The 23895-nt window shown below is 48.5% G+C and overlaps 1 protein-coding gene across 2 annotated transcripts; it reads left to right on the top strand.

Moving 5' to 3' along the window:
- The first annotated feature begins 267 nt into the window (after window positions 1-267).
- AK2 (adenylate kinase 2) lies at window positions 268-20294 on the top strand. Of its 2 annotated transcripts, XM_032877136.1 has the most exons (7): window positions 270-439; window positions 8286-8411; window positions 10955-11065; window positions 11198-11292; window positions 16008-16080; window positions 17259-17454; window positions 19410-20294. In XM_032877136.1, the coding sequence occupies exons 1-7, from the start codon at window positions 341-343 to the stop codon at window positions 19412-19414; spliced, it is 705 nt and encodes a 234-aa protein (XP_032733027.1). In that variant the 5' UTR covers window positions 270-340; the 3' UTR covers window positions 19415-20294. The 2 variants fall into 2 exon arrangements, with proteins under 2 accessions (XP_032733026.1, XP_032733027.1); XM_032877135.1 differs by lacking the exon at window positions 19410-20294 and having other exon boundaries at window positions 268-439; window positions 17259-17626.
- The last annotated feature ends 3601 nt before the right edge of the window (window positions 20295-23895 follow it).

Here is a 23895-nt window from a genome sequence, read left to right as displayed (position 1 = left end):
GAACTCTCAGCCGGGCCTCAGGTCTTACTTCACTTTTTCCCGCCCACTCCACACACCCGCCGGGAGCCCCAACCCCGCCTCGGAACATGATCACCCGCCCCTTCCTTACTCCCTTACAGATTCTGTCCAATCAAAAGCAGCTTTCTACAATATCGCCTCATGGTTGGTAAATTGAAGTGTCCATCACGTTCGGGGGCGGGAGAAGCAACCTGACGGACGTGGCGGCGGACCAGTTTTAGCGGCGAGCGGGTCGTGCGTGGCGTGCGCGGCGCGCTAGACTGGAAGCGCTGGACCTGCGAGGTGTGTGCTGGCGGCTTGAGCGGTGAGAGGCTTGGCGGCCATGGCTCCCAACGTCCCCGCGCCCGAACCGGCCCCAGAGTGTCCCAAAGGCATCCGGGCCGTGCTCCTGGGGCCTCCCGGGGCCGGCAAGGGTACCCAGGTGAGCTGCAGGGGCGGGCTTGGCGGCGGAGCCTGTGGAACTCCAAGGTCAGGACGGCCGGAGCTCCAGATAGCCCTGGAGCGGGACCTGGAGCCTAGGCCTGGGGAGGGTGTGGGAGGGTTCTGGGAAGGCGTTTGGGAGAGGGTCCAGTTGGAGATCGGGGGAAGTCTGAGTTAGGATTAGAGTTCTGGAGGAACTCACTTGAGGTGTCATGTTGGGATCAAAGGACTGATTTAGATTCCTTAAGGAGTTAAAAGCTGAGAGGATTTGAGCGGTACGGTGAGCCTTCGGTTGAAGCATCTAGATTACAGCCTGAGTGGAGTCAGGGACCCCCGATTCCCTACAATGTGGGAGTGGCTTGTCCAGGGTTATGTTCCAGGCATTTGGGGTAGGGGAACCTTGCTGGTTAGGGTTAATGACTGAAGGTGGAGGAGCATCTTTAGCACGTGAGACAGCGGGGGAACTGGGGTGTGCTGATTAAGAGTTCTAAGAGAAATCAGGTATGACCTACCTGAGCCACTTAAGTTGGGGGATATGAGAGACGGTATCAACATACAGGTAAGAAAACAGTACCAGAGAGGTTAGGTTGCTTTCTGAAGATAGCAAAATTGACTTCATGCAGTCTGGAATGGAACCTCAGGAGCCATGGGACTCCAGGAGTTGGGACTCTAAAGTTACTTTCTACCTTAGCAGGCTGCAGGTCCTCACTTGGTGTCAGGGCTGGAATGGACCCATAGATCAGAGTTGGGATTTATGATCTCCTTTTAAGATTTGGAAGCCCATAGGTTGGATTATCAGTGTCCCCTTCCTGCTTAAGGTCTGGCATTGCCCTCCAGGCCACAGGTTCCTGTTGGTCGTTAGCTGCTTAAGATGGAATTCCTGAAAGTCCTGAGCACCTAAGTGAATGGTGCTCAGGGGACAGCTGTGTGCCCACTTTTTCTTGAAAAGATTTTGAAAAGCACTTGAAAAGATCTTGTCTAACTCATTCTTGAGACCCCTCTGGCACCCAGCACATCACTTAGCACTTGATGGAGTTGGAAATGGTTGAAGAACACAGATTAATGTGGGTGATGACAGGGGAAGTCTGGGAGATACAGGTCATTCCTGTGATAATTGCTTTTTGGCTCTGGGCACTAGGTCAAGAACGACCACTTTCCCTAGCTGGAGCTGATTCATCCTTGGAACTCACTGTTACCTAATCCCCTTGACCTCCGTTAACTTTGAAGTCTCTTTCCTGTTGCTATCACCCTCCGTTATTAGGTAAACTGCAGCCGAAGAATATTTAATTTCAGACTCTGCAAATTTTTGCTGTGACTATAAACAGGGTAGCTCAAATGCATCAATTAGTTTTTCTTAGTTCATACAGAAGTTAATAATTTTATTAGTTGTGTAATGAACAACCCATCCCAGTGCTGAGACAAGGGTTTTATAGTCTAGCAAGCTTTGTAACTTCTAAACCTGAATGTCTTCACCTGAAAAATGGTGATAATACCCACCTTACTTATTCAACATTTTATGAGTACCAAACATTGGAGATAGAGCAGTGAATAAGACTGATAGGGTCCTTACTCATACAAACCAAAAGCTGACAAGGATTTTGGAAGAATGTGTTATATACATGTGTAAATGCATCCCTACGTACGTACCTAAATGACAACCTGGCACATCACAGGCGTTTAATAATTATTGACTTCCTCATCTTACACATTTCCTTTCCCTTCCAACCGGATGTATTTCAGTGTAAAGAGTGATGTATTCAGGAAGTTTAAGGAAATTATACTTATGAGCTGATTTATAAGGGTGTGCATACAGCAAGTGTTGGTCAGAGAAGGCTTTGTGGAAGTGAAGGAGATGTAATTGGGACTTGAGGAAACAAGTCTTTTAACCTCTGTACACCTTTCTTTTTGTAAGTGGGACAAAAGGAATACTAGTGGTTGTAGTTTTATGGAGTTAAAAAAAACAGCAGGGGCACCTGGGTGGCTCTTCCCTGCTCTGCAGGAAGCCTGCTTCTCCCTCTCCCACTCCCCCTACTTGTGTTCCCTCTCTCACTGTCTCTTTCTCTGTCAAATAAATAAAATCTTTAAAAAAAAAAAAAAGTAAAATAAAAACAGCAGTGTTCATAAATCAGAGGTTGCAAAGTGGCAGCATCTAGCAGCATTTAGTCTACAAACACATCCTATATTTATTTTTTTTCTTTGAATAGGCTCTACTCCCCAATGTGGGGCTTGAACTCACAGACCTCAAGATCTGAAGTCTCATGCTCCACTGACTGAGCTAGCAGTCAGTGACTCCCTAATTTTTTAGGGAGGCTAATTTTAGTCACCCTAACTAGGGTGACTCCCTAATTTTTTTTTTTAAAGATTTTATTTATTTTGAGAGAGGGGGTGAGTTAGAAAGCACAAGATGGGGGAGGGGGACTGAGGGCAGAGGGAGAAGGAAGCAGACTCCCACTGAGGAGGGAGCCCAACACAGGGCTCAGTCCCAGGACCCCAGGATTATGATCTGAGCCAAAGTGCTTAACCGACTAAGCCACCCAGCACCCCCTAACTTTTTTTTTTTTAAGAATTTGTGGGGTTTTTTTGTTTTTTGAGAGAGCACCTGACCTGAGGTGGGGGTGGGGGGAAGGCAGTGGAGGTGGGGCAGAGGGAGAGAGAATCTTAAGGAGGCTCCATGCCCATTGCAGAGCCCCACAAGAGGCTTGATCTCCCCATCCTCTGAGATCATGATCTGAGCCGAAATCAAGAGTCAAACAAACTTAACGGACTGAGCCACCCAGGTGCCTCAAGTTTGAATACAAAAGAAGACTGGTCCCCATCTACCCATTATCCAGCCCCAAGAACCATCAGCTGGTGGCCATTGCTTCCCCATCCACTCTCCCTTCACAAATTATTTTCAAGCAGCAACCAGATAGCGTGACCGAGGTGTCTCTGTCGCCCCGTTCACAGTTTTTTGCGTGTGTCCAGCTTATACCAGTTCTTGCAGGCCAGTCTCTGTCAGCTGTATCAGTGCGGCGACATGACACCTCTGTGAGACCCATACTTTTATTCCCCTTTTTACAGTTAGAGAAACAAGTTCAGAGGGCCTGTTCTCTAGTTTACATAGCAAGTTATCGGCAGATCCGCCACCTGAATGGCTCCCAAGCCCCTGCTCTTTTATTGGCTATCTCCTACCCTGGGTTAGATTTTCTCCTACCCTATGCATATTGTGCTTGATTGTTTTGGTGTTAGAGATGCAGAGAGCAGCCCTTGCCCTCAAGAAGATACAGTACAACAAATAATCACCCTTTGCTCAGTTATGTGACAGGCCCCTAGTCAGAGATTCCACGTGTCGTCTGATTTAACCCTACAGCCCTAGAAGGTAGGTCCTGTTCTTATCCATGCCCTTTGTCCTAATAAACTGAGGCCCGAATGCTGTACCTTGCCCCAGGATAGGCATAAAGAAGTAGCAAAGGCAGGATTTGAATCCATGACTGGTTCCTGAGCAGAGTCACCATCTTTCACAGTTGACACTAGTCTGGGTGTAGAGGCAGAACTGAACAGCACGCGCGCAACCCGTACCAGTGCCAAGTACCACGCAGAACGTGTCAGATGAGTGACTGACAAATGCTAGGATTAGTTCAGGGTTAGGACAAGAACTGTCATTTGTCGAGAGTATTCCATTCTTCTTCCTACCCAGCCCGTAATGTCGGTATCGTTAGCCCCAATTTATAGATGAGGAGATAGTCTCGAAGAATCCCCTGGCCTAAGGTTCCATGGTAAGTTAAGAGGCAGAAGTGATACTCAAACACAGGTTTCTGTGCTTTTTAAAAAACTTTCTATTGAGGTATACTGTACATGGAGAAAGGTACACATATCATAAGTGAGCAGCTTGGTGGTTCTTCACAACATGAATTTTCACAATTACCCTTGGGCGGCTTACATCCATGTTAAGAAACAGAATGTTGCCAGCATGGCAAAATCCTCCTGTGCTCCCTTCCAGGCGGGCGCACACACACACACACACACACATACACACACATACACACATGCACCCTTTCCTCAGAAACAGCCACTAAGGCTCTGTGGGTTGTTATTGCTGTTTTTTAATAAGGCCATATATCATGGATAAGTGCTAGGGCTTGCCAGCTCTGATGTTACTAGCTACGTGATCTTGGGCAATTAGCCTCTGAATTTCATTTATAAAATACAGATTAAAAATCGTTTCTACCTCCTGGGTTTGTTATATATTATGCATACTAACTGCAGTAAAACTGCATAGAAAAATCCCTTGGCATGTTGCAGACACTCAGCTGATGTTGATGAGTCCTTATCAGAGGAAGAAGGGATAGGTGAGAGTATTTTGAGAGAGATATGCTCAGAATTTGGGAAGAGTAGAAGGGAGAGGAGCTAAGGTCCTCAGAGATGCTTACGTTATGTATTCGGGAACCATACATAGAGCTGCTGTTTACAGTGGTGCAAGGCAGATAGGTAAATTTGAAGGTGGAGATAAATTTGAAGAGCTTAGGCCATGTAGGAAGTTGATTATGGAGGACACTGAGTGCTAGACTAAGATATTTGGACTTCTCCCCTGTTGCACTGAGGAGACATGGAAGGCTTCTGAATGTGTGTGTAGGTGTTGGGGATGGGGGGCACGCCCAACAATATTTTAGGAGATGATTCCAGCTACATATTCAGGAGCATGGGATGTGGGAGTGGGAAAGACAGAGGCAGAGAGGTAATTTCAAAGTGAGAAAACACATGAGTTTGAGATTAAATCAAACCTCAACAACTAATAGCTTCCCTTTATTTCCCTGAATGCCAGACGCTGTGCTGAATGCTTCTGCATACATAATTTTATTAAGTCCCCATAATAGCTCTGAGAGTAGACATTATTGTCTGGACTCCAGGGATGAAGACACTGTGGCTTTAGGAAGGCAGCATAACTTGTTCAGGGGGAGCACAGTGAGTAAATTGTGGGTCCTAGTTTCCAACCCAGATCTGTCCCACCAAAAACCCAGTCTTGTCGACTGCCCCCGGGGGTTTCACAGACTGTGCATCCGAACCGCTCAGGCATAAACTTAAAGGGTGGGCCTGGCTTTATATTTTTAGCATGTGCCCCAGATGACTGTGGTAATACACTAAGACCGAAGACACTAAACCCACCCACCATGCTGCCTGTCTGGCGGTTTCAGCCATTCTTACCCGTGCCCCCCACAGAAGCCCACCTCTTCCCCCACAGGGTTCTCACAGAGGTGATGAGCCTGTTTCTCAGTTCATGGCCAGTGAGACACAAGTGGCTCAGGGCCTCAAGCAACAAGAGTGTGGTCCAGGGGCCAAGAGGACGGCCAGGCCTACCAGCTTGTTAAAAATGCAGATGCTCAGGCCCCACCCTGTGGAATCAGAATCTGCATTTTAGCAGCATCCCTGGGTGGTCTGGAGTAGAAGCAGTGCCCTGAAGCATAATCTTGAAGTGTGAGGGGATGGGGATTAAACAGTCCAGTTATTTCATCAGAATGCTTCTGTAGGTTGCAAGTAGAGTAGTGCAAAAAAGAAAGATCATGGAGGGAAGTCTTCTATTAAATGCCCACTGTGTGTCTTAATGTTTTGGATACTTTACTTCCTCAAACCAGCCCAATGTCGTTATCCTCACGACAGCCCAATCAAGTAGATAGACATCCCCAACTGACAGGTGAGGAAACAGATGCTGAGAAGTTAAGTAACTGGCCCAAGGTCACACAGCTGTAGAATCCCATCATCCCCAACCGCACAATCCCGGTCTCCATAATGTTCCCCCAGGTTCGCTTCAACAACTGAGGAGAAAGATTGGCAGAAAAGCTCAGTTCTCTGGGGGTGTGGCCACCACGCCAACCTGGAGGGCCAGAAGGTTTTCCACTGCCAGAGGGTCCTGACCCTCACTGGTTTTCCAAAGTGCAGCTTTTAACACCTCCTTCATCTGGATTCCATTTTGCTGTGAAGTCATGTCTTTGCTTGAGCTGAATCAGTCCACGAATCAAACTAGACTTTGCTACACTGAGCCCCATCTATTTCCCTTTCCTGTGTGCAACTAAGAAAACTCCCAGTGCACTGGCTTGAATAAGTATCCAACCCTGCTTATTTTATGAAACAGTTGAACCAGAACACTAAATATCAAGCTTCTTGAACTGATTCAATTCCTTGTGAATTCTGCAGGGTGGAGGGGCGTGGGGAGGAGGGTACTCCTGTTGTATTGTTCAGAGTTCTTGCTGTTCTGCTCTTTATTCTGCTGTGTTGTCCACCAGACTAGGAGCCTGTAGAGGCCAGAATCCGTGTCTTTTCCTGGCTCCCAGCAGGGTTCTTGGAGGGGGCATCAGTGTTTTCTTTCTCTATGAATGAACGTGGAATTAGGGCTGGGGCTGTAGTGCCAGCTAGAGTTCACGGAGTGTTTACTCTGTGTCTGTCCCAGTGTATATAGTCGAGCTCCATTTGATCCCATCAGCCCAGTGATGGAGGGCCTGCTCCTGTTTCCATTCGACTTAAAGGAGGTTTGAAAGGCGGTAAGGTGATACAGTTTTTCTCAAGTCCCATATCTAGCGACTGGTGTCTGAACCCCAGGAATTTTGACTCTGAAGCCCATGCTCTTAATCAAAAGGTTATTCTGCCTCCTAAAACTACTATGTAAGTATAAACTGTTGGCCAAATGCTCTTTTTATGTATCCTATCTCATCCTCACAGCTACTTTCTGAGATGGAGACTTTTTGCCTTCATCTTAAACAGACCAGGAAACTGAGCCTCTGAGAGGAAAGGGGAAGAACCAGATGTGCCTGAGGGGAAACCCTCATTCCTCAGCTGGCCCCAGGCTACCTCCCAGGCCCCTGGCCAACTTACTTGACAGTGGCGCATTCATTTCTTTGGCAAATGTTCGTTCAACACATGATATACCAGGCATTGTGTTGAGTGGTTGATCTACGTGAACTCATTTCAACTTAGCAGCTGGGGCGCCTGGCCGGCTCTGCCGGTATGACTCTTAATCTCTGGGTCGTAAGTTTGAGCCCTACATTGGGCATAGAGATTACTTCAAAATAAAAATCTTAAAATAGGGGCACCTGAGTGGCTCAGTGGGTTAAGCGTCTGCCTTCGGCTCAGGTCATGATCTCAGGGTCCTGGGATTGAGCCCCGCATCGGGCTGTCTGCTCAGCAGGGAGCCTGCCCTGCCTTCCCCCCCCCACCCCCAGCCTACTTGTGAGCTCTGTCTGTCAAATAAGTAAATAAATAAATCTTAAAAAAAATTAAAAGTAAATCTTTAAATAAATAAAGGGGCATCTGGGTGGTACAGTCAGTTAAGCATCTGCCTTGGGCTCAGGTCACGATCCCAGGGTCCTTGGATCGAGCCCCGCATTGGGTGGCTCCCTGCTCAGCAGGAAGCCTGCTTCTCCCTCTCCCACTCCCCCTGCTTGTATTCCTGCTCTCACAGTGTCTCTCTGTCAAATAAATAAATACAATCTTTTTTAAAATAAATAAACTTCGCAGCAACCCTGAGAGGTACTGATACTGCTGTTTTGAATCTTCCCATTTGTAAACTGAGGCTTTTGTGTCACTAGGGCGTGTCTGGTGGAAGTTGTGAGAATAGCTAATATTTATGACCACTTCCTGTGTGCTAGGTGCAGTTTTCAGTGCTTTACAGGGATTCTGTCGTAGAAATCTTACTGTGACCCTGTAATTGTTCTACATTGGACTATAACATCTGGTACTTTTATCCCTATTCCAGGTAAGGAAATCGGGCATTGGCCAAAGTCCACTGAGCCAGTGACAGGGCCAGACTCACCCCGGGCAGCCTAATGCCAGGGCCTTCAGTGTTAATTCTGTCTTGGTTTTCATATTCCCCTCCACAGGCACCCAAATTGGCCGAAAACTTCTGCGTCTGCCATTTGGCCACTGGGGACATGCTGAGGGCTATGGTTGCATCTGGCTCAGAACTGGGGAAAAAGCTGAAGGCCACTATGGATGCCGGGAAACTGGTAGGTTCGGTGGTCCCAGTGAATGTGGATATTCCTGCGTCTCAGTCTGCACTGCCTTCTTTGGTGGCCACCGGCCACGTGGAACCATGGGTATTAATTGAGATTTCCTTGAATTGAAAATTCAGCTGCTCAGTCTCACTGGCCGCATTTCAAAGGTTTGTTAGCCAGCGCGGCTTTAGAACGTTTCCATCATTGCAGAAAGTTCTGTTGAACAGCCCTGTGCTGCGGGGCCTTCTCACAAATTCACCCACTGCACAGACTTCTAGGGTAGCAGGTTATGTGGTACATTCTGAATGTGTGGCATTTATTTTATTCACGGTATTCCTTTTTTTTTTTTTAATTTATTTTATTTTATTTTTATTTTAAGTAGGCTCTACACCCAATGTGGGCCTTGAACTCACAACCCTGAGATTAAGCGTCACGTGCTCTACCGACAAAGCCAGCCAGGTGCCCCTATTTATAGTATTCTTGAGGTTCTTTTGTGCTGATGCGTTTTGTAATAGGCCCTGGTTTTAGAGCCAGAAATGAAACTGTCATCCCTAGGCCAGAACTCAAGGATATATCCAAGAGAGGATGCAGGAAACCACAAGGTGTTTTTGTGGCTCTGTGTTCTGTGTCTCTAACAGTGGAGTTGCTTGGTGACTGATGAAAGTAATAATTCCTCCTACTTGGGGGATATAATAGCATTTTCTTACATTTGTAGGCCAGTTGATCTATTTGGATGATTATAATCTATTATTTACTAAATCTTCTTTGATTAGCGCCAGAGCTTAATTGTAACTGAGTTATTCTGGGAGTTGGCCTCTGGATATCACCTTCAGGCATTTTAATAACCTGGAACACCAAGAAAACATTTTAATTAAACTACAGAAACAATGGTTATAGTATAGAATATTCATGAGCAAGAAGATACACTGTGTTGTAAGTACTTACAAGGTTACAAACCATTTGCTTCCATAACATTTTCCCTGGTTTCTTTTAAGAATTTATTTTTTTAGTGGCGCCTGGGTGGCTCAGTGGGTTGAGCCTCTCTGCCTTTGGCTCAGGTCATGATCTCAGGGTCCTGGGATCAAGTCCCACATCTGGCTCTCTGCTCAGCGGGGAGCCTGCTTTCCTCTCTCTCTCTCTCTCTCTCTCTCTGCCTGCCTCTCTGCCTACTTGTGATCTCTCTCTCTGTCAAATAAACAGATAAAATCTTAAAAATATATACTTTATATTTTTATTTGACGGAGAGAGAGCAAGAGAGGGAGAAGTGGACTTCCTGCTGTGTAGGGAGCCCAATGCAGGACTTGATCCCAGGACCCTAGAATCATAACCTGAGCCAAAGGCAGACACTTAACTGACTGAGCCACCCAGGTACCCAACATTTCACTATTTTAAGTTCATACATGAAGATGATCAGATACACCACTTTGGGGGAAGGGAGGTAGAAAAAGGTATGTTTATCATCTGGGAATCACCTTCAGAAGTTATTTTGTGCTTGGCCCTCTGGTCTTCTCAAATCTCAGAATGTTGGTTGGGGAAGGCCTTGGCTTTATCTTTATCCCCGAATTACCTCCTGGCAGGCTTTGAGATTGCATAGCTGTATCTGGGGTACCCCTACCCGCCCACCTGCCCCTTTATCTCTAGCTTTCCCTTCGTGCTTGTGAGACCTTGAGCTAAGCCAGAAAGCTAGATAGTTTGGACTTTGGGTCTTGGCATAAGATCTTGTACTGAGAAAAAATTGGGGTATGGCCATGAGATTGCTTATCTCCAGCCTTCACTTCGTCACAGAGCTTGTACTTTGTCCCCAAGTTCACAGCAGGTCCCAGGAGATAAAAGTGTTAGCAGCCTTCACGGTCATACTGGTAGGGAACTCTGTTTCTATGGAAGCTCAGGAGGAAAACCAGTTTTTGGAAGCCGGAGGGGTCCTCATTAGGGCTTTTAGAGCAACTAAGAGGTGCGTTGGGCTGGCACCTCATTTCCTTGGCTCTGACCCAGTCTTGCCAGTTCAGCAGCCTTCTTTGTTACCTCATGTCCAGGATGGCCTGAACCACTTTACTGTTCGCCTGATCAGAATTGTGAAACCGGGAAGGTTGGTACCTTCCTGCATTTTGGTCGAGCCCCATTCTCCCATGGAGCCCTCCTCGGTGATCTCTCAGCTAGAAGCCCTCATCTTTCTTGTGCCTTGAGGACAGCTGATGAGCTATTATCTGATGGAAAGGATCCTGGCTAATGGCTGGTAAGGTCCTCAGGACCTCAGACACGAGAACCTCCTGTCCAGGTGACGGGCAGTGGGATCCTCTTCCCTCACCCAGATAGTTGGGACACAAGAGAATCTCCAGGGGGGAGAACACATATGTGGCAACCACAAAAATCATGAAACTGAATTTTCTTTGGCATGTGGAGCCATTCCACATTTGCTCTAATATTTGCTTCTTTGGGGTCAAGAAAACATGCTGTTTAATCAGGTTATAGAGACACAAACTTGTGGCCCTGGAGTTGGGCTCATGTCACCTAATTAACAGATTTAAACCCAAGGCTGTCTTGTTCTTAACTTCCAGGTGAGCGATGAAATGGTAGTGGAGCTCATTGAGAAGAATTTGGAGACCCCTCGATGCAAAAATGGCTTTCTTCTAGATGGCTTCCCTCGGACCGTGAGACAGGCAGAAATGGTAGGTGCCTTGCATTTGTGTCACTAATGTATGAAAACGAACTCTTGGCCCTTTATCTCGTAATTCCTTTGAGGGAAACGGCTCTGATCAAGCTCTGGTAGCTTAGATGGGCCATATACTACTTTCTTGCAGCTCGACGACCTCATGGAGAAGAGGAAAGAGAAGCTTGACTCTGTGATTGAATTCAGCATCCCAGACTCTCTGCTGATCCGAAGAATCACAGGAAGGTATTTGTCCTCTGAAGGCCCCTCCTGGTCCTGCCTCCTCAGAGCTTTATCAGACCAGCAAAACTGCTCTTGCCTGATCCCAGCCAGGCAGTGTAGTGCCATTTTTACATGGGCTGGTCTTGTATGTGACATGGGATGGAGATACGTGGAAAGAAGAGCAAGGGGTTTGAAGGCAGACAGCATCTCAGGCCTGTCACCTTTTAACTCTGACCCTAGGCAACTTTCTTAATCTATCCAAGGCTGGTTCCTCCTGCGTAGAGTGGGGTTAATAAGACCCGCTTCGAGGAACGGCTGTGCATCTTACATACCATGACCTGCGTAGTTCGGAGCCTTGCTTACGGTAGGTGCCTCAGAAAGATGCCATTCCTTCCACGGTTATCTCCAGTGCCCTGAAATCTGGGTTCATTTGGGAGTTGCCCTACCTTGCTGTAGGTTTTGTAGTGTGAAAATAGTATGACCACCTATACAAAGTTTAGAAAGTGGAGGAAAATTTTGCTTGTGGTATAGCCACCTCAGCCAAACCCACTGTTGCTTTGTACTTGTTTCAAGGCGCCTGGGAGGCTCAGTCCATTAAGCGTCCGACTATCGGTTTTGGCTCAGGTCGTGATCTCAGAGGCGTGAGATCCAGCCCCGTGTCCGGCGCCATGCTCAGCACGGAGTCTGCTTCAGATTCTCTCTCCCTCTTCCTCTGCCCACCCCCTCACTCTTTCCTTCTCTTACTCTCTCTCTCTCTCTCTCTCAAATAATAAATCTTTAAAAATAAAGTGCATGTTGCTTAGAGCACCAGGCTGACTCAGTCAAGTGAAGCACGCAACTCTTGGTCCCAGGACTGGAGGTCGGATCCCCACATTGGGTGTAGAGTTTACTTAAAACAGTAAATAAAGGGGCGTCTGGGTGGCTCAGTCGTTAAGCATCTGCCTTTGGCTTAGGTCATGATCCCAGGGTCCTGGGATTGAGCCCCATTTCAGGCTCCCTGGTTGGTGGGAGGCATGCTTCTCCCTCTCCCTCTTCTCCTGCTTGTGTTCCCTCTCTTGCTGTGTCTCTCTGTCAAATAAATAAATACAATCTTAAAAAAAAAAAAAAAGTAAATAAATACAATCTTTAAAGTACTTGTTTCCTTGTAGTAGTCACCGCTAAATACAGACATGCTTCTGTTTCTCAACAAGTTTGCCCTGAAAAGGCCACTGCTTTAGGCTACAATTTCCTCTACCCTGTTTCCCTGTCCACTCTGCCATCTGCTTTGTGCCTTCCAGAGATATGTGGGAAGATCTTGGCCACTAATAGACCTCCTCCCATTCTCATCTTTATTGTGGGCTGTGGCTTTTATATCCCTTAGTCATTTTGATGGAGTCTCAGGAAGGTAGTCAGTCTGCCATCTTGAACCAGACGTCTGTGACCATTATTTTTGCTTGCTGCTTGGTATTTCACAGTAGACGAGCCATCATTTACTCACTTGTCCCCTTATTGTGGTACGGTTGTGTTTTTTATAGTTGTCTGCTGTTAATTTAATGCTATGACCATCCTAGTACGTGTAAACTTTTGGAATTAATTAGAAGGAGAATGTTTTCTTGTTGTAAATTTTACTAAGTTGATTTCCTCATGAAGATGCACATTTTTTCTATGGGTCTGTAGTTCATATCTACAAGGGCAGAGGTAGACATGTAAACAGACAGCGGGGTGAGTGTTGACAGGTGTTTTCCTGAGGGGCTACGTTAGATATGGTGGGATCTACTTTATTGATGCTGGGGGCCTTTGCATCGATCAGCCCATGTTTCTTGGTGCCTGTTCTGTGTGTAGCGCCATACTGGAGGGTACAGAAGAACAATGTGCCCGTCTCTGACCTCAGAGAGTCTACAAGCCATACGAGAAACCTGGGCTGATTAACGCAGTGGGTAGTCCTAAGGAGCGAGCCTGGGAGGGCAAAGGGAAGGCTGCCTAGGAGAGGTGTAATGTCAAACACGACCTTCCTGGACGGAGAGGATTTCGGTGAGGCTTTCCAGGAAGGGAGTAGAGGTGGGAATGAGTACGGGTTAGGGGAGGGCCTCTAACTCTAGGGGTGGTGGCAGAATATCTGTCCGGGGTTGGAGGAGTGATCTGCGGGGCTGGATGGTAGAAAAACTGCTATTGGGAAGATCAGATGGGCGCTTGACTGGGGAAGGTTGGCCAGGGTGAAGAGGGTAGACATTAGGAGTCATGCGACGTTTTTAAGCCATGAGGTGTTAGGGCAGGAGCAGCATTCTAAGAACATTAGTTTGGCCCTGGCGTACAGGCTAAACTGGGGCAAAAGAGAAACAGACAAGAGCCCACCTAGGAGGATGATTCTGATCCCCACGTGGAGTTGTGGAGGCTTTTGACTGGGGTTGGCTGGTGGGGAATGAAGAGATGCTGAAGAGCAAATTACAAGGTTATTGTAGAGCATGAAGAAGACCCAGGGTCTGGGTTTGGGGGTGAGTGATATGGTGCAACCACCTCCCTCACAGAGAAGGACACACCAGACGGGTAAAGCAGTTTTTTCAGATTCACTCTGTGGATCAGTGGCAGAACTAGCACTGAAAGTGGGCTTTCTGCCTCCTGGTCCACTACAGTGAGGGTTGGAAGAAAAAGGGGCAGGGACTAGTTGGTTTAATTTGGATCTTATTTAAATCTGGCATGATAAAAACGCACTGTAAATTTTGATTAGCTCTGACCTCACTTCTGATGATATTATGAGTCATTATTTTATGTCTTGAATATGTATGGTTGGCTGTTATGGGTTTTAACTTTCTCAGTGTTGGCTCTCCGATATCCTAATTATCCTACCAGTTGGCTGTCCTAATGTCTCAAGCCGTCCGCCCTTTGTGGCTGAGAAAACAGGCATCTGAAGTGTCCTCCTCAAGACAGCAACGGCTCTAGAATCCTGGCTCATGTCCCTCCCCATCACGACCCCCACCACTAGGTCAGGCTCAGTGGTCCTTATTGCTGTTGTGGTTGGTACTGAGACCAGTCCCACTTTGAAAACTTGGATCTTGGACTTTCTTTTGTTGCCCTTCCGGGGAGTGAGCCTGGCATTCCTCTTAAAATGAAGTCTGAGCGTGGGGAAGGAGCCATGTGTTGTCTGTATCTGGAGGGCTGAGGGAATCGAAGTAAGTGAGAGATGTAGGGATGTGGAAATGAAAGAGTCAGGTCTGCTGCAGCCTGGCTGCTGTGTGCCTTGTGCTTTCCAGAAGGGGAAGAATCATGGTCCATGTCTCGAGCTTGCAAGCCTTTGCAGAGGGAAATCTGTAGCTGAGCTCCGCAGCCTCTCCCCAGGTCTCCCAATAGAGGCACCAGAGGAACCTAACCAGTGACTCAAAAGAGGGCCTGACAACAGGCATAGCCATCAGTGTAGCCTGTTCTACTCAGCCATCACCTTGCCCCCACCAGTGCTGTTAATGGACCACTTAGCCCCCCAAAAGTGTGCTGTCAAGACCAAGGAAGGGGAAGGAGGAGAGGGAGAGAGAATCTCAAGCAGACTGCACTGCGTGGAAACCGATGCGCGGCTTGATCTAACGACCCTGAGATTGTGACCTGAGCTGAAGCCAAGAGTCCAACGCTCCACAGACTGAGCCACCTGCGCGCCCCTGCCCAGGCTTTGATAGTCTGACCCGGACTTTCCCAACGGATATGCCGAGATGTGGATCCCCTTAGCCATCAGAGCAGCTGGGTAGGCCTGGGCTGTACCGGAGGGGAAGCACGCAGGTGCTTAACACATAAATGCTTCTGCCGGCGCCAAGAGGTGAAAAATGTTGGGAAGCTCTGGTGTAACAGACCTTCATCAGGAGAGCAGGCATCCATTCAGTAAGAAAGCCCAGGTCGGCGCAAACGTGAGAAACTAGATGGTCCCTGGCTGCTGGGCAGTGTTTGGCCTGCCTTCCTCCCTTCTTAGGTTTCTGGGTTCCTATGGCATGGCCCCTCACAGTCAGTAACTCGAGTTTGTGGCCCAAGGGGGCCCGGCAGAGATGGGGTGCCCAGCTACATTTTCAGCACCTGCTGAACACTTAATTCTTGGGCACTTCCTGACTTGTTGAGTAAGTCCTTTCCCCTGGTGCCAGTGTTCATATTGCTTGGCCCTTCAATGCTTCAAGGGTGCCTCCCTGTCTGGTGCCGTTTGCATCTAAAGGACATAATACTTCGCCATCACACCTTTCTGGTTTTTGTAACTGAACTGGGATATAAAATAGGGTTAGCTTCTTTGTCCTCTGGCCTCCGTGGCACGTTGTACAAATCTCTATTAAAGGATAGTCACATTTATTTTCGTTTTTTTTCCACATTTGTCCCTCCCACTAGAGTAAGCGCTGCTTTTGATCAGGCATCTTGATTCATTGCAGTGCGGCCCCTGGATTCAGTATAACGCCTGAGTCGGACTAAGCACTTAGTAAACGTCTGTTGGGCGAGTGGGTGAATAAAATAAAGGGCTGTGTAAGACCAGCACCGGGTTCCTGAATTAGGTGCTTAACGCCAGCCTCGGCAGCCAGACGGTCATTATCATATTGGGTCAAAGTAGAAAACATATTCCCTCTGGCATAAGCTTCCTGGAAGCCCAGCTATCTTCCCAAGCGAGAGACGCCTATAGCAGGGTTCTGGCTGGGTAAAGTCCTCATGTCCAGCTCCTCTGTCATTGCTTATCAACCTGGAGACCCCTGGGGTGCCGGGGTACTTTCAGGCAACCTGACTCATGTTCGTTTGCTGTCTTTCAGGCTGATTCACCCTCTGAGTGGCCGTTCCTACCATGAGGAGTTCAACCCCCCAAAGGAACACATGAAAGATGACGTATGTAAACCCAGGACAGGAAATTTCCTTTTCCTTCCTTCCCCTTTCTTCCTTTTTGTTTTCTGTTCTTTCCATCTTCCCTTTATTCCTACCAATATGATTAACTTAACCGTGAGAAATACCACTACAAAGTAAACCTCGTGCGCCATGGCTCTTCTCTCTACACAGCGCCTTCCCGGGTGGTTTATTATTTGACTTTGAGGTAGATACCAGCACTGGCTACTTCACAGTGCCCGGATTATACCTGTCTTTGGTCCAGCGCAGCCTCTCTCTGATATCATGGTGATCTAAATGGTTGACTAACCTCAGGAGAGGGCTGCTTGGAAGCCCAGAAGCAGAGCCAAGCTGGGAGAACAGGACTGAAGAGAGATGTGTTGATTGGTCCTAACTTTAGAAGAATGTCCCCTCTGTTGACTCTGCTGTGTCCGACAGATTTAGACTGTCTAGGCTGGATTAACGTTGCCAAGTGCTCAGTCTGCAGTGGCTTTCAGATGTGACAGGGAGGGTCTTGTACATGTTCACTGTAACATTTGCTGTACCAAGTCTGTTTCACCTGTTCTAGAACATGCAGGTGAGAGTGAGAATCCTGGGTTTGCCTTTGCCCCTGCAGACAAGTTTATCAGGTCCTACAGGTTTCAGAGCCCTCGTGTCAGCATAGCCACGTATCCCACGATTGGGAACTCTGCCATTCAGAGTTCTTTCTCATTTACTTGCCACTGCTACAACACTGATGGCCGACACCCTAGTGAAAACACCGAATACTTTGCCAACTAAGGTTACAATGGCAAATGCATCTCTGATTTTTTATGTATTCTCAGTCTCGAGGGCCTCCATCTTTCCTGCTTCTGATCCTAGAAGTGTTCATCTTGGAAGCCAAGCAGCCTGAGCAGAAGCTGTGAGAGAAGGGCCTTGCCTGTCTTCCTCCCACAAACCCCCTTCCTCACACTTTGCTGCCTCAGGCTGCCCAGCTCCTCCGGACTAGTTGGTCTGCTCCTAGGACCAACTTCCTGGGAGTCGCAAAGCTATTTAGAGTTCCGCAGTGGAGGGGATCTAGATCATCTTTCTTTCCCTCTGATGGACTTTGGGAGCAGACAGCATCACAAATCTGCACCTGGCATCATCAGATAAGGAATTTTGCTAACTGTCCCAGACTTTCACTGCCCCCTTCCTGTTCTCAGGTCACTGGGGAGCCCTTGGTCCGCCGATCAGATGATAATGAGAAGGCCTTGAAGATTCGCCTAGAGGCCTACCACACTCAGACCACCCCGCTGGTGGAGTACTACAGGAAACGAGGGATCCACTCTGTCATCGATGCCACCCAGACCCCCGACGTCGTGTTTGCCAGCATCCTAGCGGCCTTCTCCAAAGCCACATGTAAAGACTTGGTTATGTTTATCTAATGTTGGGTCCAAAAAGGAATTTCTTTCTTCCTGTCCCTGTTGAGGGAGGGTGGGAATTACAGAGCAGGCAGAGAGAAGCTTCCTGAGGCCAGCGAGAATACCATTTGTTGTACCGATTAAAAAAGCGCTTGCTTGATGTCTCTTTAGCGTGTGTACAACTCTCATCTCATCTGTGTGTGTGCGTGCGTGTGTTCGTTGATTTAAATACATGTACACTCTTCCTTTTTTCTAAGGTACAGGCAAGATTGCTCTGCCAGCTGTTTACTTCTTTAGCCATAGTCTTGATTTTTATTTATTTTTACCAAGATAACCTAACTCAGATATCGGCCAGGCACCGCAGTTCTAGAACCTCATGGTCCCTCTCCCAACAGCTGAGTAGGAGTCCAGGATCACTTAAGTCAAGCAGGGCCAGGGTTCCCAGTGGCAGATGTTGGCAGGGAATTCCACTTGTTTTCTACCCCACAGTGAAAAGCCACAAGTCAGTATGTGGATGGGGATTGTTCTTTTTTTTTCCCCTCAGTGAAAACAAAAGGGCATATACATTACAGATTTCAGAAATAACTGGTAGAGGTATCACCATAGAAAGATCTGGGCTAAGGTGGAAAATTTCTGTGATCTGCATCACAGTGCTATAAAGTAGGAACCCCTTGGGCCCCGTGTATAAAAACCGAATTGTTGCCAAAGAATTAAACCCAAGTCGATGGTCCTTTTGAATTCATGCTGCTTTCCGAACATCCAGGCTGGGCATCTGAGAGCAGCCAGGCCACTTCCCAGAGAGATCAGGGTAGGTTGGTTTGTTTGCGTTTTTAATGTTGGTCTCAGTCCAAGTACGAACAAAACTGATTTGGAGGTGTTCTGTTCTTGGCCTCATTGTCATTAGAGTTTACTCAAACCCAGTCTCTGCAGGATATGAAACCGCAATCAGATGTGTCTGTTGTAAACTCAGACTCTCTCCACAGACTCCCCAAGAAAAGATCACCCAAAATAAGATCAACTATGACAGGAACCAGCTTTTACTCCTAACTTCAGTTCCCATCTATTAAGCATTTCCTGAGGTCTATGCTGTGCTATTTGACTTGTGGCAAACAGATGAATTAATAGACTGTTGGAAGAGGCCACAAAACAGCAGCTTCTGGAAAAACCATTGGAAAACCAGTGGCAGGCCCAGTAAATAACGTTGCCAGCCCTGGCACAATCTGCTGACTTGGTGCAGTGGGCTCTAGAGTCCCAGTCCCCGTCTGACCTGAGTCTCCTGCTGTCTGTGGAACTCTGAGAGGGCTTGTCCCCTGTCCACCTGGAAGCTGGGCGTGGGTACGTGGCCATCTTGCTTTCCTTTGGTCTGGTTCAAGTGAGTGTCTGCCAGCTCTGCTCTGCCTTGCCTCCCTGCCTGTAAACTAACTCCGCCCGTTCTGAACAGAAACCTAGTCTGCCATGGGGCATTTCTGGGAAGCACATGACTTCAGGGAAGAGGAGTGAAACCAAAACTATGAGCTGTGTCTGCAGTGGCTTGGGGCCCTTCTCTGGGGAAGGGAGACCTCACAGATCCTGGAGTCCACTCCCCTTTCACGGGGGACAGCTGCAGCCACTTGGCCTCGAGGTGGCTGTCCTTGAGTGTTTGCTAATTGAATGTGTGTGATTCTCCTCAAATACTTGTCACCCATCCGTATACATTCACGTGTGCATATTTGGGCTGCCGGTGAACCTAGAACATGCAGGATGCATATGTCCTTTTTGGGGGTAGTCAGGATTTAGATTTTTGCTTCATTTAATTACATGGCCTTAACCTCAGCAGGCATGAGAGCTTTCTCCCGACAGAAATGTCCAGTGTCTGATACATTTGGTTGCTGGGGCATGCATGCCAGCCTTCCCTGATATTTACTTGGTTTTTAAAAACCCGTTTTGTTCTCTCTTGTTTCCTCTCTATTTCAGCCTAGTAGCAGAAGGCCAGGCGAGACTGCACCACTGTTCATCACCCCGCGGCGTGATCCCTGCTCTTAGGTGCTGGGCAGAGGGGAGGGGTCGTCAGGGTGAGGATGGAGAGGGAGGAATGGCAAGGGCCCAAAAGGAGTAACGGAGAGCAACAATGTGATAGGCCGTCTCTTTCACACGTCATAGAGGAGTCTGAAAAAGGGGGAAATTAATTTTTTTTAAAAAGCTGATTAGAGGCTGTAAATAGAAATAGGGAGGTGCAGTATTGTTTCTAAGGAAGCCAGGTTTCATTTACTGTGGATTGGTGACAATATTTTTTAAAGCCAAATGTCCTAAGACCTCAGTTTTTATCTCAGAGCCTCATGGGTTGCCAGCCTGAGAATGCAGGAAGTCAGACTGTTGCCCCGACTTTCCAAAAGCCTGGAATGGCGGTGGTTGGACTCCTGGCCTTGGTTGCCTTGCACCATGAGATCAAAAGATCATCTCTGCATTGGAAAGATTGGGAGGGGGCGTGTTCATGGGGGCCGTGGCTCAGCCAATCAAGTTTACTGGAGTTGGGGGAAGGCGGGGCTGGTCTCCCTCCTCAACCACATACTGCTGTGTACTGGTCCCCGCCCTGTTCTCATGGGTCAGCTCCCAGCAGCCACCCAGCATCCCTGCACTCTTGCCATCTTGCATCCACAATGTGGGAAGGGACCCTTGTTAATAAACAAGCAAGTGCCCTAAGCAACGTCATCCAAAGATTGTCCTTTCCATCCTCAAATCCTGTGACTGGGATCACTCGTCAGCACTGTGATGTATTATTTTCAATGAGGTGCCTTTCTTAACTGACCAAATGCTGCCTTGTTTGGCCCCTAAATCAATAAAGTATGTTAAAAATTTGTATCCCCTGTTGTGGCATTTTTTTGAGGGGATCTGGGCTAGGAGGAAAAAAAGGCATTGAATTCTGAATCTGGCTTGGAAACTCCTTCTTGTCACTAGAAGTCACAAGGCAGGGAGGTCCAAGTGTGTGCTCCTAAGATGAGCCGCGACCTCTTGAACTTTAGCTCAGATGCAGGCAGGCTTTTCTTGCCCCTGAGGACAAGGCAGCTCGGCTTCGTGGCGACCGCGCTATGCTCGGAGCTCAGAGGATGTGCGAGGAATGCCAGCCAGTCGTTTACTCTGCTCCTGTTTCCTTGTCTGAGAAAAGAGGGGTGTGATGCCACCTTCTCAAACTTGTCGGCATTAAATGAAGTTTATAAAAAGAAGCTTTGTGCTTGGCGCCTGGCACACAGCAGACACTTGATAAGTGTTAGTTGGATCAGAATATATACAAAAATAATCTGCTTCGTGCCGGGCTGGAGGATTGTTGAGTGGACAGCTGTCCGCAGCCTAGAAAGCCAGTGCTTCTCATCCCTAGCCAGATTTTTGGCTGTCTCTTCCGCTGTCTCTTCAACACTCCCGGTTGCTTCTTTATAAATCCATTTCCTGCTCAGCAAAAGAGCCAAGCTGAAGCTCTCAGGCTCTTTGGAAGAGTCGCCTCCGTCAGGCCAGCTTCTGAGAAATGACTGCTATTCCCGAAACCAGAGGAAGCTGGGCTGGAAGCACCGCCATTCTCCAGGCTTGCTTGTTCTGAAGAGATCCAGAGTGGTCAGGGGCCTATAAAGGCCACGTCTTGAGCCATCTCCTCCCTCTGCTTCCCCAGCTCCCCACCTCTGCGGTCATTTCAGGTGCCAACACGACTGACTCACTCATCTGTTTGTTCCCTGAGCTATTTAAATGCCCCACGAAAACCTTCTTCCCTTCCTCAATTGTCGTGCAACAAACTGGGGGAAAGATCCGTGCACCCAGTCCAGGAGGCTGCTGCATGGTGCGGTTTGGAAGAATGGCCTGAGAGAAGACCCGGAGACCTGTCGTTCAGGGCTTTTGGCTTGGTTTCCTCATCTGGAAACTAAGGGGAACCTCTCTCCTGCCTGGAGGACTGACACCACTCCAGGTACCACACATGGGCTTCGTAGCCAAGACCTCGCTCGGCCCTCCCAGGGCATCCAGGTGGTGAGAGCTGTCCTTCTCTTACAGGTGAAGTGAGACCTGGAGTGGCGAGGTCACACAGAAGAGGCGGAGTGTCCCCTTGACCTTGTAGTTGAAGGGATTTAGCGCCTGGTGCAGCTCTACAGCAAGATGGGCCCTTCTGGGTGCCTTCTTGTGTACGGCCACTCACTGCCAGTCTGAGGACCCAGGGGAAGTGTCTCAGGCTCTCTCGTGGGCACAGAGCACGGCAGACAACGGAATGAAGAGCGACCTTGGCCCTCAGGAAGCCTCAGGAGTCTTAGGAAGGCAGCTTAGTGAGTCAGAAGACAGACTTCCGCCGTGAGACCTCGGGTGAGTCATCATCTCCCGCTCAGGTGTGCCAGCAACACTGGAGACCCGGATTCCCGGCACACCACACACGCCCAGGTGTGCTGATGGCGTGCAGAGAGAAAACATAAGCCTTGGCCACAGTGCTTGTCCCTCTCAGGGACCAAGCCAAGGACTCTTAACCTAAGGATCCCCCGGAAGTCCACGGGCCTCTGAAATTGTGTGCAGAATTCTGTATTTTTGTATTTTCCTAATGACTGATCGCCTCACAGAGACTTAATGCTTACTGGATGATAGGTTCTGCCCACGCTGTCTCACTTCTCAGTAAGCCTGTGGGAGTGAGTGCCGGCCTTCTCTCCATGGGACGTGTGTGCACTTTGAGGCTCGTACATCTAGGAGCGGCAGAAGCCGAGAATGAGCCCGGCCGTGGCTCACACCCCGGCCTTTCCCCGCTGCGCCATTGCCTGGACACTTAGCTGGAAGCAGGGAAACACTTTCAAGGCACTCGAGACACAGAGGAGTCGACGAGCCACGGATCTGAATGAAAGGGGAAGAAACTCGAGGAGGCTTGTCTGGCACGAGGACGGACCCTGCCGGCGCTGCCTCAGGTAAAACCGTGTTCTATTTCCTCCTTCCTTGGCTTCCTTGCGGTGGTTGCTGAAGCTCCTGGATTCGCAGAACTCTAGGAACCTGTCCTGTTCCAGAAGGCCAGAGGAGCGAGTTGCAGGGGGGCAGAGAGGACTCTGTGTTCCCCGCCAGTACGTTCTAGAAAGGGTGGCAGCAGGAGGGTGTCTGTACCGGCTCCACTTTACAGCCATTCCTCTTGGACCGCAGCCCCTCACAGCTCATGGCACTGTGTGATTCATGATCCCCGGGGGACCGCTGGCCTGCCGACCTCTCAGGAGAGCCATGAGTCTGTTCTGGGAAAGAAGTAGGGAGTAAAGAAAGGGCTACTTTACGGGCACCTGGGTGGCTCAGATGGTTAAAGCCTCTGCCTTAGGCTCAGGTCCTGATCCCAGGGTCCTGGGATCAAGTCCAGCAGGGCTGCCTGCTCCTCCCTCTCCCTCTGCTGCTCCCCCTGCTTGTGCTCTCTTGCCCTCTCTGTCAAATAAATAAAATATTTTTAGAAAGAAAGAAAGGAAGAAAGAAAGAAAGAAAGAAAGAAAGAAAGAAAGAAAGAAAGAAAGAAAGAAAGAACGGGCTACTTAAGTGGTACGGGAGCTGAGGCTGCAGAGAGGATCCAATAGCTACCTTCAAGGCAGAGAGGGTGGGACTGGGGTTGTCCATGCAGAGAGCCGGACCTTCCAGGTGGAGGTTGCTGGTACTAGGGGCTGCTTTTACTTAGTGAACCCCTAGGGTGCCTGGGAAATCTACATTTGCTTGGAAACCCTGTTTTTCAAATGAAGCATAGGGACAACAGAAGGGAAATTTTTCTGCTCAAGAAGCCAGAAGAGCCAGAGACAAGTTGATGGCCACTTTAAGCTTGACCCTCCTGCCGTATTTGCCAACTCTCCCAAACACAAGGCCTCAGTGCTTCGACCGTGAGTTGGGTGACCCTTTGCTGCGGTGGGACTGAAAAGAAGGGAGTCTTTTGGTTTTATTGTCAGCTCTGTGTTCAATCGTGTGCCTGGAGATGGGGGCATGGGTTCTGAGGTGACAGAGATGACCAGGGGTTAGATCTAGGCACTGATGTAGCTCACTGCATGCCTTGGGAGCCGCTTTAACGCCCAAGTGTCAATGAACTCGTCTGTAAAAGGAGGATCATAGCACCCATCTGTGGGAGGCACGGTCCATACAAACTGAAGAAATAGCCCAATAAAGGATGCTATTTACCTTTTTTCCTATGGCTCTTTGCCAAGGAAAATAAAGGACCCTGTCGTGGCTCCCAGGTGTTTCAGAACGTAGATCTTTATTCCTGTTCCCCAGTGCTACCTCCAACCCCCTTGGTGTACTGCACCAAACCGGACCAGGCTGCTCTTCACTGGGCTGTTTCCTGAATGGCCAGACGTGCTCCTGGGTAGGGGTGGGAATTTGAGTCTCCTCCACAGGGTTGCTGATGTGGCAGCCTACCCGGGTTTTGATGGACATGGCCCCCACAATGCCGAAAAGTCACTGAGAAGAAGACATTCTGTCGTTGAAGACGGAAACA

Source organism: Lontra canadensis, unplaced genomic scaffold, assembly GCF_010015895.1.
Source record: "Lontra canadensis isolate GAN:19392208 unplaced genomic scaffold, GSC_riverotter_1.0 scaffold60, whole genome shotgun sequence".
Classification (NCBI taxonomy): domain Eukaryota; kingdom Metazoa; phylum Chordata; class Mammalia; order Carnivora; family Mustelidae; genus Lontra; species Lontra canadensis.
This window is presented reverse-complemented; position numbering and strand designations above follow the sequence as displayed.

What these genes read in the sequence shown, in the direction of transcription:
- AK2 (XM_032877135.1), top strand. Translation starts at nt 341, where the DNA reads ATGGCTCCCAACGTCCCCGCGCCCGAACCGGCCCCAGAGTGTCCCAAA. An exon ending in CTATGGATGCCGGGAAACTG is followed by an intron (nt 8,412 to 10,954) that starts GTAGGTTCGGTG and finishes CTTAACTTCCAG; the next exon opens with GTGAGCGATGAAATGGTAGT. An exon ending in CCGTGAGACAGGCAGAAATG is followed by an intron (nt 11,066 to 11,197) that starts GTAGGTGCCTTG and finishes ACTTTCTTGCAG; the next exon opens with CTCGACGACCTCATGGAGAA.